The sequence below is a fragment of the Lonchura striata genome, chromosome 7 (assembly GCF_046129695.1).
Source record: "Lonchura striata isolate bLonStr1 chromosome 7, bLonStr1.mat, whole genome shotgun sequence".
Classification (NCBI taxonomy): Eukaryota; Metazoa; Chordata; class Aves; order Passeriformes; family Estrildidae; genus Lonchura; species Lonchura striata.
In genome coordinates, this window is record NC_134609.1 from 4,515,133 (window position 1) to 4,531,970 (window position 16,838).

Genomic DNA, 16,838 nt, shown 5'->3' on the forward strand with positions numbered 1-16,838 from the left:
CCATTACAAATACTTTACTTACCCTGCTTTATTATCACACTCTCTGAAATGAATTTTCTCCAAGAATGTTTTCCTTTCTCAGATTATTATATTTTTAGAGCTTATTTCAACTGTATTCCTGGTGAACAGGTAGCAATTTTTTGTACGTTTGCTCTGTTTTTTCTCAAACAGAAAAACAGCAAGTCCAATAAATAAACATCTAAACTGTCTTCTTGAGAGCTATTCAAGTAGCAACAGCTTCACAAATTAGATTGAAATGATGACAACCCAGAAAAACTCCAGTCTAAGAGTCCACAGGAATACTGATTCAAGGGCTTAGGAGGCTCTTACAAAAAAGAACCTCAATACCAGCAGACCATTTTCACTGCCTAGTTTTTCTTCCCATGTACCAGACACAAATTACATTGCTTACAACAGCTAGATACTAAATAAGAAAGAGTTCCTGAACTCTTTTTTGAAGCTGTAAGAAGTAATTTCCTTAAATCATTAACACACACCCAGCTCTATATCTTGGGCTTGAAAGTGGAAAAATCAAAACATATTTTAAAGGTATCATAATATTAAGCTGTGAAATTTTACTCAAAATTGCTATGTTTTCAACAAGTTTCTGCCACTGACTGAACATGACTATTTCTTTTACTATTTTTTAGAAGCACAAGGTATAAATTATTTTCCAGCCAGCATGGCAATGTATTAGCTTTTTCCATGCACCACTGCTGTGTAGGCTGCAGTCTCCAGGAGCAAAAAGTCAAACAGAGAGACAAGGAGAGTAGTTTCCATCTTCTTTCTAAACCCACTAGGGATGCACCTAACGAACAAAAATATTATCTATCAATCCAGCAATTGGTTCTGAGTACTAAAAGCTTCCAGATGCTTTTACCAACAGGTTGTTATGTGAATACTGAACCACATTTTAATCATGTAATAATCAACCACTTCTTAGCTTTTAGCATGGCAATATGTATATGGCACTCTAAGAGCTGTTTATCTTACATTAAAAGGTTATTCCTATTCACAGATATTGAATTATTTTACCAGTGTAACAGGCAGTTTGCAGCTGATTTGGGAAGAGAACCTTCATCTCCTGAAGAACACTGACTTAAAAACTTCTGCTTTTCTTTTCATGGAGGCGTTCAGAGCAAGCAAACACTGCCCACACTGCTCCTCTGCAAGGGAAATTTCTTTGCGATATACTGTGAAATAAAAACACCAAACACCTGAAAGATGCACAGTGTTGCCTTTCAAATCCAGAAATCATTCTTAAGTTGTTCTCAGATGAATTTTCTCTGCATCACTTCTGTCCATCTGTCTCTCCCAGTATTGCATTAATAGCAAAACTCACCTCTGGGAAATTAATCACCTATTGAGCATCTCTGCAATGTGAATTTCAGCAGTCATGCTGATAAATTACATTCTGTGTCCCAAAAATTGAGTTTAAATAGATAGATAGGCATCAGAGTAGAACACTGGCAGTCTCCATTTACCTGCAAATGCAGTGCAAAGCACATTGCAAGGTATCTGCTTGCTAGAAGCTCCTAAAAATCCAAAACCAATACATTAACTAATTCCAATTTTCACTGAAAGATTGTGACAAATTTGTGCTCTCAAGTAATTTAATTACAGCAATAAGTTTATATAACTACATTCCAGGGCTTGAAATGTCAGTTTTACTATAGTTACTGCCAAGCACAGTCACTGGATGTTAAGTCCCTTGACAATTCCCTTCATATTACAACTGTGTTTGTATTCTACCCCTCCCTGTCTGGCCAAGTGTAAGCAAATGACTGCTCTTCACAGAAAACACAGCACGGCTGGATCAGAACCAGAAAAGCCCAAAATCTTCCTACTCTTACTGGAATAACCCCAGTTCAAATCACTCTCGTGCAAGTGTAGTTAGAGCACAATGCCCACCTGCTGGCTCCTTTGCTACCTAGAGTTTCCTTAAACCATTCACCAGTGTGACCGTAAATACATTTTATATCTTCCTCTGAGCCAGTACAAATCCACGAGTTTAAGCTCTGGTGGCTGCAGGCACACACCCCCGAGCACAAAGGAGATAAAAGGCTCAAGCAAATGTGACTTTCTTTAAAAGTCTCCTTGCCTGTCACCTACCCTGCAGAATTAATGGCTGGGGCTGCTTTCTGAAGTGGCAGCAGTCTGGGAGAAGTGACTCCAGCAAACGAGGGATTTGCTGCCAGCTGCTGGCACAAGGGATGCTGTGGCTTTGTGCGTGTCTGGGATCAGAGGGAACCAACACCATCTCCTGTGGCCGAGGTTCAAACGGCCTGGGATGGTCTTTCTGTCCATTTATTTATTGCAAAACAGGGAGGAGTCATCTCTGCTTGAGTCAGCTGCTCCAGAAACAAAAGAAATAAACTTGTGATCGAAACACAACGGTTCTTTAATTTTTAAAGTACACAGTTGTGGGGTTTTGGGGGAATTTTACTTCAGAACATAAGAAACAGTATGCATTGGCAGTTTCTCATTTACAGAGAAAGTTAATAAAAAGCAGATGGAGGTCATAATACAGCAACTACAATATGTGCTGTAATTAATCTGGCACTCCAAACGATAAACACAATGTCAGCAAGAGACTCACTTTAAATCTCTAAGTCAATTACAGACTGCCTCAGGAACACATTACAGAAATTATTGACCATTTACAAATGGTCAATAATTTCTTACTGAGGTAAGAAATCCTTCAGCTCAACAGGTACTGTGTGGGTGAATTAAGAAGCTTAGCATTGAATATTTAAAGTGAATACTTGGGAAAGGTACTTTAACTAAAAAGACTCATTCCCTCAAAATATTCACAAGCCAAACATCATAAACACAAAACAGCAGAATTTTTCCATCTTTACATCACTGGCCAAAGAAAAAAATGGATAATTCACGTGCATGCACGCATTTCAAATGGCAAAATAGGCAAATAGTGTCACTCTTGGCAAGCTATAAAAAAAACTAGACTAGAAGAAAGTGAGGCATAGGAAGTTTGGGCCTCCAGACAGAAAGTCCTCTCAGAAAAACGGTGGCAGTGCTATTCCATTTGAAATGCCGGAAAAATCAAAGAAAATCAGCGTTGTAACAAGTTCTACATCCACAGTTGGAAGAAAAAAAAGTTGAAATCCCTGTGTTACTTTTCTAGTAACTATCTCTCTAAAGAAAAAAAATAATTATAGTCCCTATCCAGCCATCTCCTACAAATATTTCATGTCCCACCAATTTGCATCAGGAAAATGCAGTGACAGCTGTGGACGACCAAAGTATGTCAGCTGAAAATTGTCCCCACAGTTTAGCTGTCTAAATACTTGTGGGAGAATACATGTTTTCCATTAACTGTAGTAAAATCAAATTCTAGCTCACAAGTATGGCAAAAAAACCCCTTAAAATTGGTAATTTCATCAATAATAAATTTATGTTATATTCATAAAGTTGCCTGCACCTGATTTTACTTGGGTAAATTTCAACCGGCATTAAAACAAAGGAGTTCTGTAAATACTTGTGTATTATACCAGGCATGAGAGTTATTTCAAAAATTACCAGCAAACACTAGACTTAAAAACCAGATAATTTCTTGAGAGAAACCACAAAATAGGACCCAGCTCTCCCCATACTCCACCATGGCAGTCTAACTTCTGAATGCCAATGCTGGGCACACATTTATGTCAATATTTTAGTTAGCAGCTATGGCCTTCCATACCTCACTCTCTGAATAACCTTTAGTCTGCCTATGAGAAAAAAAAAAAGCCAACAACTTGGGTCATTAAGGTGATTAAAGCACTGGCAACTGAAAGAAGTCAGCAAGATAAAAATTCATATTATTATCAGGAAGTAGAGAGCACCACCTCTCCCCACGGCTCTCACTCACATCTTTTCCCTGCCAGCAGATGAGAGCAGAACAGCAAAGGGCATCACTTGCAGACACAGGTTTAGAAATTGCAGTTTAGGCACTCAGGTCTAAGTTAGCAGATGTTCATTTTCAGCTGATGCGGGAAATGAGTTGAGGTTAAAGCTTTAGCTGTAAAAATAACAGAAGATGGAGCAGAAAATATTCAAAAAATATCTGTGTCTATGTATGTTAGGAAGAAAAAAAGAGTCTCTTCTTGATAATTTCTTCATTTGGGCTGATATGCTGCTTACACTGCTAAGAAGCAATTTTCAAGATAATGAGTCAGCTGATTAAAAGCATAACCCATTTTGTAGTAGCTTTCTTATCTTCATCTGGCATTCCACCAGTAATTCATGCTATAAATGAACTTCTCTATAGTAGTTTCTTTTGTTTCTTTTTTTTTCCCAACCCCATCACTCTGGAACTTCCATCTTATGGAACTCAAAATCTGCTCCCCTTCCCAAATGCACCTGTGAACACTGTCATGGCATTCCTACAGAGATTCCTTCTTGCAGCATCCTTCAGTAAGCAAATCCACAAGAAGAAAATAAAAAATTATGCACCCAAATAGCCACTTTCAGTATTTCTTCCCCTCACAGAAAGCACACATTCAATCTGATGATTCAGATTTCTTTGATGTGACCAGATGTGTGTGTATGAGCAAAGTCAGTCCCCTTTGTAACCTTGCACATGACAGAGGCAGGAGAGCTGAGCATGAGCTTTACTGCTCACTGCATTCTGGGCAGTAGGAACAGCAGAGGGAATTAGACACAGGAATTTACACACCTATAGCTACAAATTTACTGCTGGAAATCTCAGTGGGAGCTGTTTGGCATTAGAGGATTTTAAGCCAATTGCACAAAAAAGCTTGCACTTTCCTGAAGCCCAGTATTTTCACAGCTTGCTTTCTTGGCTACTACTCTCCTCCAGCACTGCACAACCAAGTTTACATTATTCGACATTGCACTGAACACAAATCCAATCAGCTGGATGAAAGCTGCACTCAAAATTAATCCTTTTTATTGCTATCTTGGTTTACTTGCACATATTCTAACACTGTTTTGTTATTTTCTTTTTTTTAGTAGAAATTGCCAATAGCCTCAGCTCCCATGGACTAGAAATTAATATTTTGTGTTCCTGGTATTTTAAGTCATCCATATGCTTTGATGCAAGACAAGACATCTAGTAAATCTTTAACAAATTTAAATTGCAGCCATCAGAACTGCAACTTTATGAAAGCTGCACAAAGACATCAAAAGGGAATAGTGACATGTTAGACATTGAATCACTGGTCTAGGACAGTAATTAAAGTACACATCAATACAGCAGCATTTACCAGCTTTTCCCTAGGATATGCATTAAGTAAGAGCCTCAGAATTGTCTCTGATCTAATTTCCAAGACAAGGATTTTTACTGGAAATCCATGCCAGACACCTATGAACACAAGGCTGTAATTCTCCCCTCCACCTTTTGGAATAAGCATTTTCACCACCTTCCTCCTTTGCACCTCCCATCTGTTTTCCCATGTACACCATCTTTGTCACTAACTCCTTATTATTCTATTCCTTCAAAAACCTCATTTCTTTAGGACTCCCACTCTAACCTCACATTTCCTGCCATCCCACCTACCTCTTTCCAACTGGCTTCAGTCTCCTCATCAGCCTCTCATTTCCTCTCCGTGTCTCTCCCCATTCCACTTCATTCCCAACTTTGTCCTTTCCCACAGCTTTGTTCCCATTAACAAGAGCTCATTTGCCTTTCCCTTTCACAGGAGTTAATACAGGGAGAACATGTTGCCAACAGCCCTCTGAGACTGGCCATGGTTGGTGAGCATTGCCAGATGGTTTTGGGCTCCCCAGCTGAATGAAACCAATTCCAAAGCCAAAAGCTACCAGGGTGTTTAACAAGCATTTACCCTAAAAACACATATTTTTTTTTAAACATTAAAAATATGGACCAGGAAAGTCACCAGAACACCAGCTATGCCTGGGATTTTGTTCTCTTTAGATCTGACTTCCTTTACAGACAAAATAATCTTGCCAAGTAACCAAGGAATTAAATGACCAGCACAGTTTTATGCAAGGCTAATTCTGTACAGATGAAAAGTTTAAAATTCTAAAAACTGTATTACAGCTGTTTTTCAGATATTCCCTCCTACTGCTACTTCAAAAAAATCATACGATTCAAATTACAGTTTCCAGAGGAAGTCATTAAAGAGACTAGAATTTCTATCAATGATGGTTTTGTAAGTTTGCACTTTGCCTTTGGCATGGACTTTGTCTATATTTAGAATGCACAGTATAAAGAATGCTTGAAATCAAAGCACACAAAAATATCAGAATTTTACTAGTAATACATCTAATTTGCAGGGAAAGGATGATACTCATGTAGCCTGTAATTTCAGAAGGTTTATAGGATTTGATCAGGGTTGGAGCAGGGAATGCAGTGGCATTCCTGCAAATGCTCCCATCCCCAGGAAAGGCCCTTTGGGAAATTACAGAAACACTGTTTCAAGAAACTGGAAAGACTATAATTCTTTTGCTCAGCAACTGAATATCACACATTAGTTATAACTGCTTCGAAGTATAAAAATGTAGTGTTCTCACCAGTAATATTTAAGGGCATATGATCTTTTTCCCTTCAAACTGTGACAAGACTATTAAGTAGATTTCTGTCATGTGTCTTTGTTTCTCTATGCTTCTAAGAGCTGGAGGGTTCTGGCCTCTTCCACTCAAGCCATTTTTTGTTCCAAATCAAAACAAGAATTCAAATCCTGTTTACTAACCTGACCTATCATTGCCACTCACTGAACAATGCTTAATTGTGCTTAACGCACAGTTAGTCTGTTGAAATGAGCACTCTCAGTTATTCATATAAGTGTCAGATATTTTCATACAGTAATGCATTATTTTGGTAGCAAGAACTTCTTAGCACCCCTTTATGCCTTCTCAAACATTAGCATTGAAACAAATGGTAGCAGGAGTATGTCATACTTAAAAATTGAAACATGATGCATGCTCTTTTTTAACACTTCTCCAACCAAACCCAAGAAAAAGTACATGGTGACAAAAGAACAAAAATGTACTATGGACACTTAACACCAGGAGTTCATCTTCTCTCATGAAAAATACTCAAGAGGATGAACAATCCCTTCTCTAAAGGAAAAAGTAGTAGAGTAATACAAATAGCACTGGTTTTCTACAACAAGGTCAAGCACAAAAATAAGTTTAATGCTATTCTAAAGAACATAAAAAATTTGTAATTTCCAAGATCATGTCCCAGATCTGACTGAAATTTTATTTTATGAAGCAATTGCATAGATAAGAAACCATGTTACTCCCCCCTCCCCAAACACTGCCAGCATTCTCAAGAAAAATTGCAGAGCACCCTTTATCTCCTGGCATAAGCAACTTTTGATTCAATTGCAGATCATACGTGCAATTCATCTACTTCGAAGACATGAGCAGAATTTTTTTTTTAAGAGATCTACTTATATACACAGTCCTTAGCTGGACAATTGCATAACAGGGAGACTCTTTTTCTTGTTTTTACTGAGGTCAAATAAGAGCTGCAAAGGAATTTTGCTGCACACAGAGAGAGCTGACACAGAATACCCAAACCAACGGTTCTGTTGTCATGGGCACCAACAAGGAAAAAGCATTTAAAGGCCAAGATTTTTGAGAAAACCTTTACTGAACTGGTATAAGGTCAAACCCACAACTTTACACCTTGGGAACCAAAATTAAGCAGCTTTAGGAAAAATTCTGCTGACAAAAGAGCACCGGCCCCCATATCCCAGTGGCCCTGAATGCCCCCTGCATCAGTGGGACTAGCACCAGCCCTGCCAGGCTGCAGGGCTGGGCTGCCTAGCAGGGAGCTATGGAGGCAGAGGACAGGCTGGAAGCACGCAGCACGGCAGGAGAGAGAGGGAAGACCACAATTGTGCTGTTTGCCAGCTCTGAAAACAATCATGTCTCCCCTGATTTTGTTTCTAGCAGAAGTAGTTACCTGTCTTGCTTTAGCAAGTGCTTGGAAAAAGCACAAGTGAGTGCAACTTTATCATTATTCACAGCATGTGGAATAAGGCTGTCATTGCACTAATGACTGGGTGATCAAAACTCATTGTGCCTATATATTACATGAAGGTGTCTCTAACTTTCCATTTGCAGCTGGGAAAGACTCATGAAGTGAACTCCAAAGCCCATCTTGCAGCACCTTGCTGTTGCCTACTGTGTAACCAGGTGAGAAGCTCCTCTCCTGAGGGAGCAGGTGCCCACAGCAGCCAGCAAACCACCACCTCCTTCACCTCACTGCATCAGGGATGGACAGGGAACTATTTCCTTGACTTTAAGGGTGGGGATGAGTGAGGGAAGGCACCGGAGCAGCAGCAGGCTCTGAGTGGCTGGCAGAGCTCCAGCTGGGATAAAGTACATCACTTTCTCTGTGAGAATGACTTGGGGCAAGTTGAGCCAACACTTCTATTGATGTGCACACTGAAATAAGTGCTGAGACTAAACAAATTAAACTTCGATAGTAGACCAATACAGAAATTACCTCTGAAAGTGCTAAAGCATGCAGGCACCGCAGAGTTTTAGATGCTCTCTTCTCTCCATCGCTCTACATGCCTTCATCCCTAGCTAAAAAAACAGGAACAGGAAGAGCCATCCCTCCATACATGTTTGGTTCCTAGCAAGAGTTAAGGTACAGCCTTTTTTGGCACGATTTTCAGAAGTATCTTAGTGGATGAGAAGCTCAAGTTTGTCAGAAAAGCTCCACGTATCACTGCAGGTTTCCAATGCCTGATTAATTTTCCTACCCCCCCCCCCTTTTTTTAATTAGAGCTTAAGGCTCTAAACCAATTAAGTGGCTATTCATAGCACTGAATTTAAGGTAGGAAAATTAGTTGATTATATCCTACATTCTCTTGATCAGGTTTGGTTTTGGGTTTTTATTGTAACTAGAAACAGCACACAAAGATATGAAAGTAGGTCAAGAGCAGGAGTTGACCCAGCCTATGAAAAAACACTGAGAGTCCTTGGTTCATGAACAGCACTTGGTGGTCCTGGGATGCTGTGTGACCTCCCCAGGTGGGGCTGATTCAGCTTTTAAGACATTAGTGCAAAGTAAAACTTTGCACTAAGTGCCTTGTTGCATTTAAAGAAACACAAAACAGCAATTCCTTCTGTAGTAATTTACAGTAAAGAGTGTTTTCCTTTAAGATTGATAAATCAGCAACACACATAAGTAGTGCAGACACACAAGCAATCCCAGAAGTTCTGTTTCCTATTATTAAAAACATTTTAATGCACTTTTAGAGGTTATATATGGCTACAAATGAAAAGACTGCTATTTTAGAAGTCAATGAAATTATAGGAGGGCTTTTAATCCTATTAACATGAGTACTTTTACCCCACAATTTACATGGGCATAGTCTAGAAAAGTAGCAGGATTCACTTCTATATTGAAAAAATGAAGAACAAATCAACTGTAACTAAGAAAAGTAGCTTCTATAAGAAAATGCTTTCATGCAACTTAAACCATATCTGAAATCCACAACCTTTAATTTCTTCATTTTTTTTTCACAATTTTTATTGCGAAAATTGACTTTTTAACAAAATTGAAACCAGGCATAAGATATATATACAACATGAAAAAGGAAAACAATTAACTAATGCCTCTTCGGCCCCAAAGAAGGAAGTCATTTAAGGAAATCACTAAAAATCTGTGTTATAGCTGCCACTATATTAAGAAGGAGTAATGTGTATATAGAGCCATGAAGAAAAGGAAAATACCAAAGACCTAAAAAAACAAAGTGATCCTAACAGTCATTATTCTATGTAACATCACAGGATCTTTAAGGCTGAAAAAGACTTCCAATATCAAGTCCAGCCTTTGACTGAACACCACCTTGTCAATTAAGCCATGGCAGTGAGTGCTATGACTGGAGTTTTTTTCAACATTTCCAAGGATGGCAACTCCACCACTTCCCTGTTCCAATTTCCCAATTCTTCACTACTCCTTCAGTGAAGATATGCACACAATCACACAGAGCACAGCATTATATACTTAGGAGTTACATAATAAGCAAATGGCCTAAACTATTAGGCATTTTCTAGTTGCTTTTATGTTTATTTGACGGAATGAGGACTTGGCTAACTTTTTGGGGAAATTTCAGGTCGTAACTATACTTCACAGACGTGCCAGCATCTGAAGAACACCAAGATGCCTGATATTTAGAAAAAGATTAGGTATGTAATGTAAAACTAGTGGCCTAGACTAAAATCCATTCAGTATTTCAGCAATCCCAGTTATAACTGAAAGCAGAGAAATCTATTAATTCCACCAAACTCTACATTTACTACAAAATATCATCAATACAATGAGACTCTCCTGAAGCAAAGGCCCAAACCCCCTTGATACCATACAAGTACTTTTCCCTCTATTCAAAGTTTCTCAACATCTGCCTCACTGAGCCCTTTGGTTGCTTAGGGGTGTTTTGGTTTGGTGGAGGTTTTAGGGTTGTGATTTTTGGTTGGCTGGGTGTTTCCTGGGGGGAAGGAAACTCTAGAGACTTCCAGACATGCTACGAGAGGTTACAGTGATGTTTAAAGTTCACCAGACTCCTCGATAACTCTGCTGTGGAGGGTTACTAGCTCTCCCATTATCATATTTAATAATAAAATACTGGGTTTGGACAGAAGCATTGACAAAGTCCTACTCGCACCCACTAATCTGAGGTGGGTTTTTTGCAGTGTGGAATTTCTGCATGGCAGACTCTCCTTTGTACAAAAGTGGGATTCAGCTCAGCTGCAGCACAAAGAGCAATACTACATAACTTATGATGCACTTGTGTTTCAAGCAGTGATGTAATGCCTCCCTGGAACACGTGTGTAAATGATGAAGTGCTCGCAATGGGATGCTGAACTGGCAGGCACAACTCTGAACTACTCATAGATTAAATGAACAAAATTCTGGGATATTTTACTGCTAGAATTTTAGCTTTCAGAGCAGTTCACACTCCTTTCAAAAAAGACTGTATTGACAAACTGATTTGAGAAAATTAGGTATTTTTGTAAAGAAAAATAAATTATCTAAAAAGCCTAAAATCAGATTTATCACCAAGTCTGTAGCAAAAGAAGAAATAACCTGCATTTGATTTGCACACTTACCTAAGGGCTGCACAGCCTGACACTGCAGTTCTTTGTTCTCTCCCTCCCTGTTTCATCTGAAAATATAAACTTCAGCTTCTATCACAGTACTGGGAAACAACTGAAAGTTGATTTAAAGGTCTGAAAGGACAAACATTTTAGCTTACTCTAGATATCTAAGGGAGTTAACTCACAAGTTTGGCCTTGAGTTCGCCAAGCAGTGACATTTGTTTTAACAAAAGAGGAGGCTCCACCTTTTATCTCAATGCCTCCTGAAACAGGAGGAATGCTCCCCTTGTACCTAAACAACATTCCAATAAATGAGAGTGAGGTTTTACTAATTTGGTTGAAAGTCTCTCTGGTTATTTGTCTCAAGCATGGTATTAGATTTTAATTTCATTGTGCATGTTATCTTCACAGCTCAGGATGCAAAGAGGGAAACAGTTGTACTTGGCTTGCAAAATAATTTGCAAAAGGCAAAGTTTAATGAGAAATAATGAAACCAAATTGCCAGGCAATGAATGCCAACAGTGCCCAATGCCAGTTATTGCTGCCTTCCTTCCAGTGCCTTCAGTACCACTATGTTTCTACTATTCTCCATGGATATGAATTTAACATGCTCTGTACTTGTGTTGGAGATATGCTAATGGCAAACAGCATGTAGGAAATGCTTGGATAACAGAAGTTAGTTTAACTTGTTTGAAGTTATTAAAAAAGATAAAAGAATTGGTAAAAAGTAAAATCAAATGAAAAAAGTACAAACAGAACATGGACTAAATTTTTATTGACAAACTTTAAAGTGCATCAGTGGTAAGAGAGGAAAAACAGAAAAAAATCAAAACAAAAAGTCACAAAGCCAGAAACAGCAAATAAGAGAAGAGGTAAAATAAAGTAACAGCAGCTCAAGGGATAAAGAAAAGAAATTGGTAGTTTCAAGGTATGATACAGATAAAAAAGAGCTGGAGACTAAAGAAAATGGAAGAGGAATGAAAATATGGGAGTAAGAGGAAGAAAAAAGAGCAAGAGAAGTGCTTTTTAAAAGTGAACGTTGGAAGAGACCTCAGAGTTCTACCTGCTCTTCAAGTTCAATTTATCGTGCATTTCCCCTTACTATCTTTTTTAACTTCCCAAAATTGCCCTGCTCCAACTCTCTGACCATCTTCCTGCTTAGAGCCTCTAAGTTTCCAAGAGCTGCAGGGATTCTTATGGTGGCTGTTCCCCAAAAGCTATTTCAAGCTGCATTCTGAGCACACACATCCCACAACCTCTTTAAGGCTGTTGGAATGCAAAGGGACACAGGGGTATGGGGGAGGGAGAACCTAGAAGTAAAAAGGAGTAAGGAATATAGGGGAAATCTGAACTCCCATATATCCCTTTCCTAAACACCTTCAATGCCCACACACAAGCACTGCTGCTGGTTAACATGACATTCACCTGCTTCCAAGGCATTAAGCATTCCAGCTCCATACAAACAGATGGGGAAACAGATGAGCACGTATAGTTAGGGTTCAGACACCTAGCAAATGAACAAGAATACTCCCCCTCCAAAAGTAAAAATTGTCCATGGCTAGATTTTAGGAAGAGCCATCCTGGTCCGCTACACAAGCACCAATGACAGCAGAACAGAAAGGGCTGGACAAAAAGAACAAGACATGTCAGTATTTCAGAAAGGGAGAGGGAAAATCCCATTATCTTATGCCTGCTTGGAAAATTTTTGTGGAACTACAGCATCTGACCATTTAGGATTTGGCAACCTACTCACACTTTCAAACCACTGAATAAATCTTTAAAAGACAATTAACAGCATTCCAAAGGAACAGTAACTACAACAAAGTGAAAAAGCATGTTGAGAGCCAAGGTTACTGTCTCTCAATTTGGTCTTTAATTCACCAGACTAGAGAAGATCCCAGACCTCCAGAACATGAGGCTTTGATACACCTTGAGCTCTACAGCACCAGTGCAAAGCTCTACAGCAACTGTGCCAGTGCCAATTCTTTCATTACTGATGGGATCAGTCATGAAGTGCTGTAAACTGTTCACTTCCACCCCTAAATCCTTAATGTTATGGGATCTCTTTGGCAACCTGAACAAATGGCTTGCTTTAAGATGCTGTGGAAGATTTATATGTTTGTATGTTTTCTAAACATTTATTTCATTTCAAAATACTTTAACCCTCCTCATCACTAGAGTAAGGCTACAGCATCTGGTGTTCATTAAAACAAGGAAATTCCTGTTTTGCCCTTATGAAACTGTTGAGAGTTGATAATACTTTTTTTTTAATTTAGTTTTGTGATGAGGTGTTTTAGAACACACATATTAAATAATGAATTTGAATTAGCAAATTTAAAAAATCTGCTTATGCTAAATTCAAACACTAGTCTTTTGCAATTCAAAAAACCCAACAGAAAATATTTATCAAGTGTAAGAATAAATTCCCATTATGATACTTAAAATACAGAATTTTGGACTCGTCAATTTAAAAGCTGTAATCCATGTAATAGAAAAGAAATTATACAGAGGTTCACAAGTCATCTACTCTTGGTGCTTCAGCTTTACTACCGGACATTTTTTTCTAAAAGATCAAGAAAATATTCTGGATCTTGTACAGAACTTATTCTTCATATTCTTGCTGAATCTTAGTATGCTCACCTTGGCTGCAAATTTCTATATGTTTGTGTCTCAATTCAAAACAAAACATGGTCTGTCCTCGTTGATTCAGTATCAGTAGTGTCTAATTAAAACTTGTCAACAGCAGTGAGAAGAACGACACCATTAAGCCCCCAATGCTTCATGACAGACTGACCAATACAGAAAGAAAAGCAATGTTTTCCTAATGACTGTTTTCTCCCTATACTGGGAGGAAAGCTGTGAACGACCTAAAGCCACAACACACAGGATTTGAAGCTGCTGCAACTGCAGGCAGATTATATTGCAAAACTATACAAAAAATCTGGGATGTGTTGGTGCTGACTGGGTGCAGCATAGGGCTGGGGTAAAGCACTGTCCATCCCTTGCTGCTGCTCTCATCAGTGACTCAGGCACTCAGCTCCAGCCAAGGGGGCAGGCAGAGATAGCTTGTCCTGAGCTCAAGTCCCTGGAGAGCCAGCCAGTTATTTGTTGCAGGCTCTCCTCTCAATCACAAAATGTCATTAAGTGAAGCTTAAGAGTATCTTAAACACTTGGAATATTTACCCCTATATAAACAGCTGCTGTAGCTGCAAATGAGAAGTTACAGAATTGCAAACAATTGGCATTAAGTGTAAACAGAACATATAAAATACACCTTATTTCACAAGAAATAGGAACCTCAGGGTTAAGGGGTTCTTTGTACACATGCTGTAATTTACTGTCTGAGGTGTATATACACACAGCCCAGCTCACCAGAGTTGGGCAGAGAGTACAAGCCTTAACTCTAGAGCCACCCTGAAATCCACAGGCATTTGAAACACTTTTTTTAATAGTTTAGCATGTTGCTAAAATGTCTCGTTTACAGCCCATCACTATCTCACTATCTAAAGTTTCTTTTGGCACAAGGACTTTCCAGGATAATCATTCCCACTGCAGATACATTAAGTATGCCCAGCTGTAATATGTGTTCCCTTTCCTCAGTTTTATCAGCTCGTAACTCTAAGCTGTTTTATTTCCCATGGTACTCAAATTCATTTCGTGTATTGATAGGGCTTCACCACATTATCTTCTACTTGAGTTCACTAATAAATAGGTTAAATTAATTTACTTTTAAGCTGCATTTCCAAGTACCAATGCAGAAACCCAACAAAACACCTCTCTTACCCCTCTTTTCTTGGCCTTTTATTCATGCTTCTCATCTTCAGATCTAAGCCATTTAAATTAGGGGAAAAAAGTTACAGGCAGCACTTAATTTATTCTTTTTTGTCCTCAGAAAAACAAACTCTTGTGCCTCAGCTTGCTGAGGAGCATTAAGTGTGCATCAATTCACAGCAGCCCAAGGAGAGGGTACACAGAACTCCCCAGGTTTGCAGAGACCTTGTCACTCCTGCATTACTGTGTTAGTTCCACATACTAATGCCTACATAAATAACACCTGTGTTTTTGCCATTCTTAATTACTTCCCCAATTTTCCCCCTTTAAGTAAGATTCTTTTTCCATGCAAGTGGGGAAAAGAAAAAATTAAATCAATTTGGACTTTAATACCATGTGGCAAAGTACCTCTGAGACAATCTCACTTTACACCATAAAATTTTTATTAACCCTGCACCTTTCTAAAAAGATGATTTTTCTTTCCAAGTGATTTTACTAATTTACTAAGGTTAGCCCACACCTCTACCTATACATTCTATATATAACATAGAGAGAAATTATCTGGAGTTCACTTTCTTGGTTTTTAAATATGTATCAGCCTGGACAGAAACTCATGCAGTGTTCCCAATCTCATTTTTTAATGCAGAAGATGAATTAAGTGTTACTTTCAATCAGTCACAGCTATGACTCCTTAAGAACAGAAAACAATAAACAAGAGGGTTTATTTCAAAGAAGGATGCTCTAGACTGCATGCTTAGCTCACACTAATAGGCTGGACTTCAAAAAGAAGCATAATTTAAAATATAATACTGGTCATTCCTAAGAAACAGCTCCACTTAGGTTTCTTAGAGAGCCCAGAAAAGTGTGCAGGCTGTCCCTGACAGGGACACAATGAGTATTTACTGCTCTGCTGGGCTTGGCCAACACTCATCTTTGTACTCTAAAGAAACAAACACAAAACCCCACAGAACACCCACTCATCTAAAATGTTACCAGAAACACTGGCTTTGGCTGCTATAAAGAATCTGTTCTGATTAGATACAGAATCATACAGCAGAAGGCACATATGCTTAATATAACAGTACAACAGTATTGATTAAATAAAATACTCACAGAATTGCAAGCTCCTTAAAATGGGTTTGTGTATCAAATACCTACATAACACCAAGATAACTTCAACAAGAAACTTGTATAAGAAACAGCAGACTGAAATGAAAATACTTCAGGTGACCAGTACTGATGTGTGACTCTAAAAATCCAATTCTTAATTCTGTGGTTTTTACTATGCTAACTATGAATCCCACCCCATAATAAGAACAAAATAAAATACCTTTTTTTGATTTCGCTCCGATCTTCAACTTTGATGGCCAAGCAATCTGTGTGTTTGTTTCTTCCATAATCTATTAAAAAAAGAAAGTATTTTCAAAAACTGAAGTTTATTTTTCTCCTGCTAAGGTATTTCTGAGAATATGATGTTTACCATTTTTAAAACTTTTGATTATTATTACTTTTAAATAGCACAAGCCATTAAGTGCTTCACTGGTTTTCTTGAGAACTTCTGTCTGTTAATAAGCATGGCTGAGCTCTGATCATTCAAAAGAATTCCACAGAGCAAACCCAAGATGTTCAACAGCTTCCATGAAGTTCAAATGATCACTAATAGCTACAGCAGACTGCACATCCATCTCAGAGTGAATTTCAAACCATTAAAATTCAGTACAAATATTTCTTCAGTAAGCTTAAAATGGTTTGTAAGTAAAGCCTATCAAATTTAAATTGAGTCTTTTTGCGTCTCAATAAGTCAAAATATATTGGTTTGCCTCACCTTTACCCAAAAGCAGCTTTATCCAGACTCCAGAATTTTTACTTCTCCATGTAGCAGGTCAGAGCAGACATTTGACAGCATTTATTTATTATGACACAGTGTGTAGCCTATTTGTACATCTCCAACCAGCCAAGAGGCAAAAACTACGCACACACTCTTGTACTTAGCTCAGTGTCAGCTCTCATTCGGCTGAGCC

The 16,838-nt window shown here is 38.4% G+C and overlaps 1 protein-coding gene across 4 annotated transcripts in view; it reads right to left on the bottom strand.

Annotated features, from left to right (window-relative positions):
- BICC1 (BicC family RNA binding protein 1) overlaps positions 1-16,838 on the bottom strand; it is an 88,991-nt gene that overhangs the window by 28,525 nt on the left and 43,628 nt on the right. For 2 of the 4 annotated variants that reach the window (XM_021548516.3, XM_021548517.3), the window contains one exon: positions 16,148-16,217. In XM_021548516.3, the coding sequence (XP_021404191.2) occupies positions 16,148-16,217 (70 nt within the window). Of the gene's footprint in view, positions 1-5,518; positions 5,606-16,147; positions 16,218-16,838 lie in introns of those variants that run through there. The other 2 variants (XM_021548519.3, XM_021548520.3) reach the window with 2 other exon arrangements.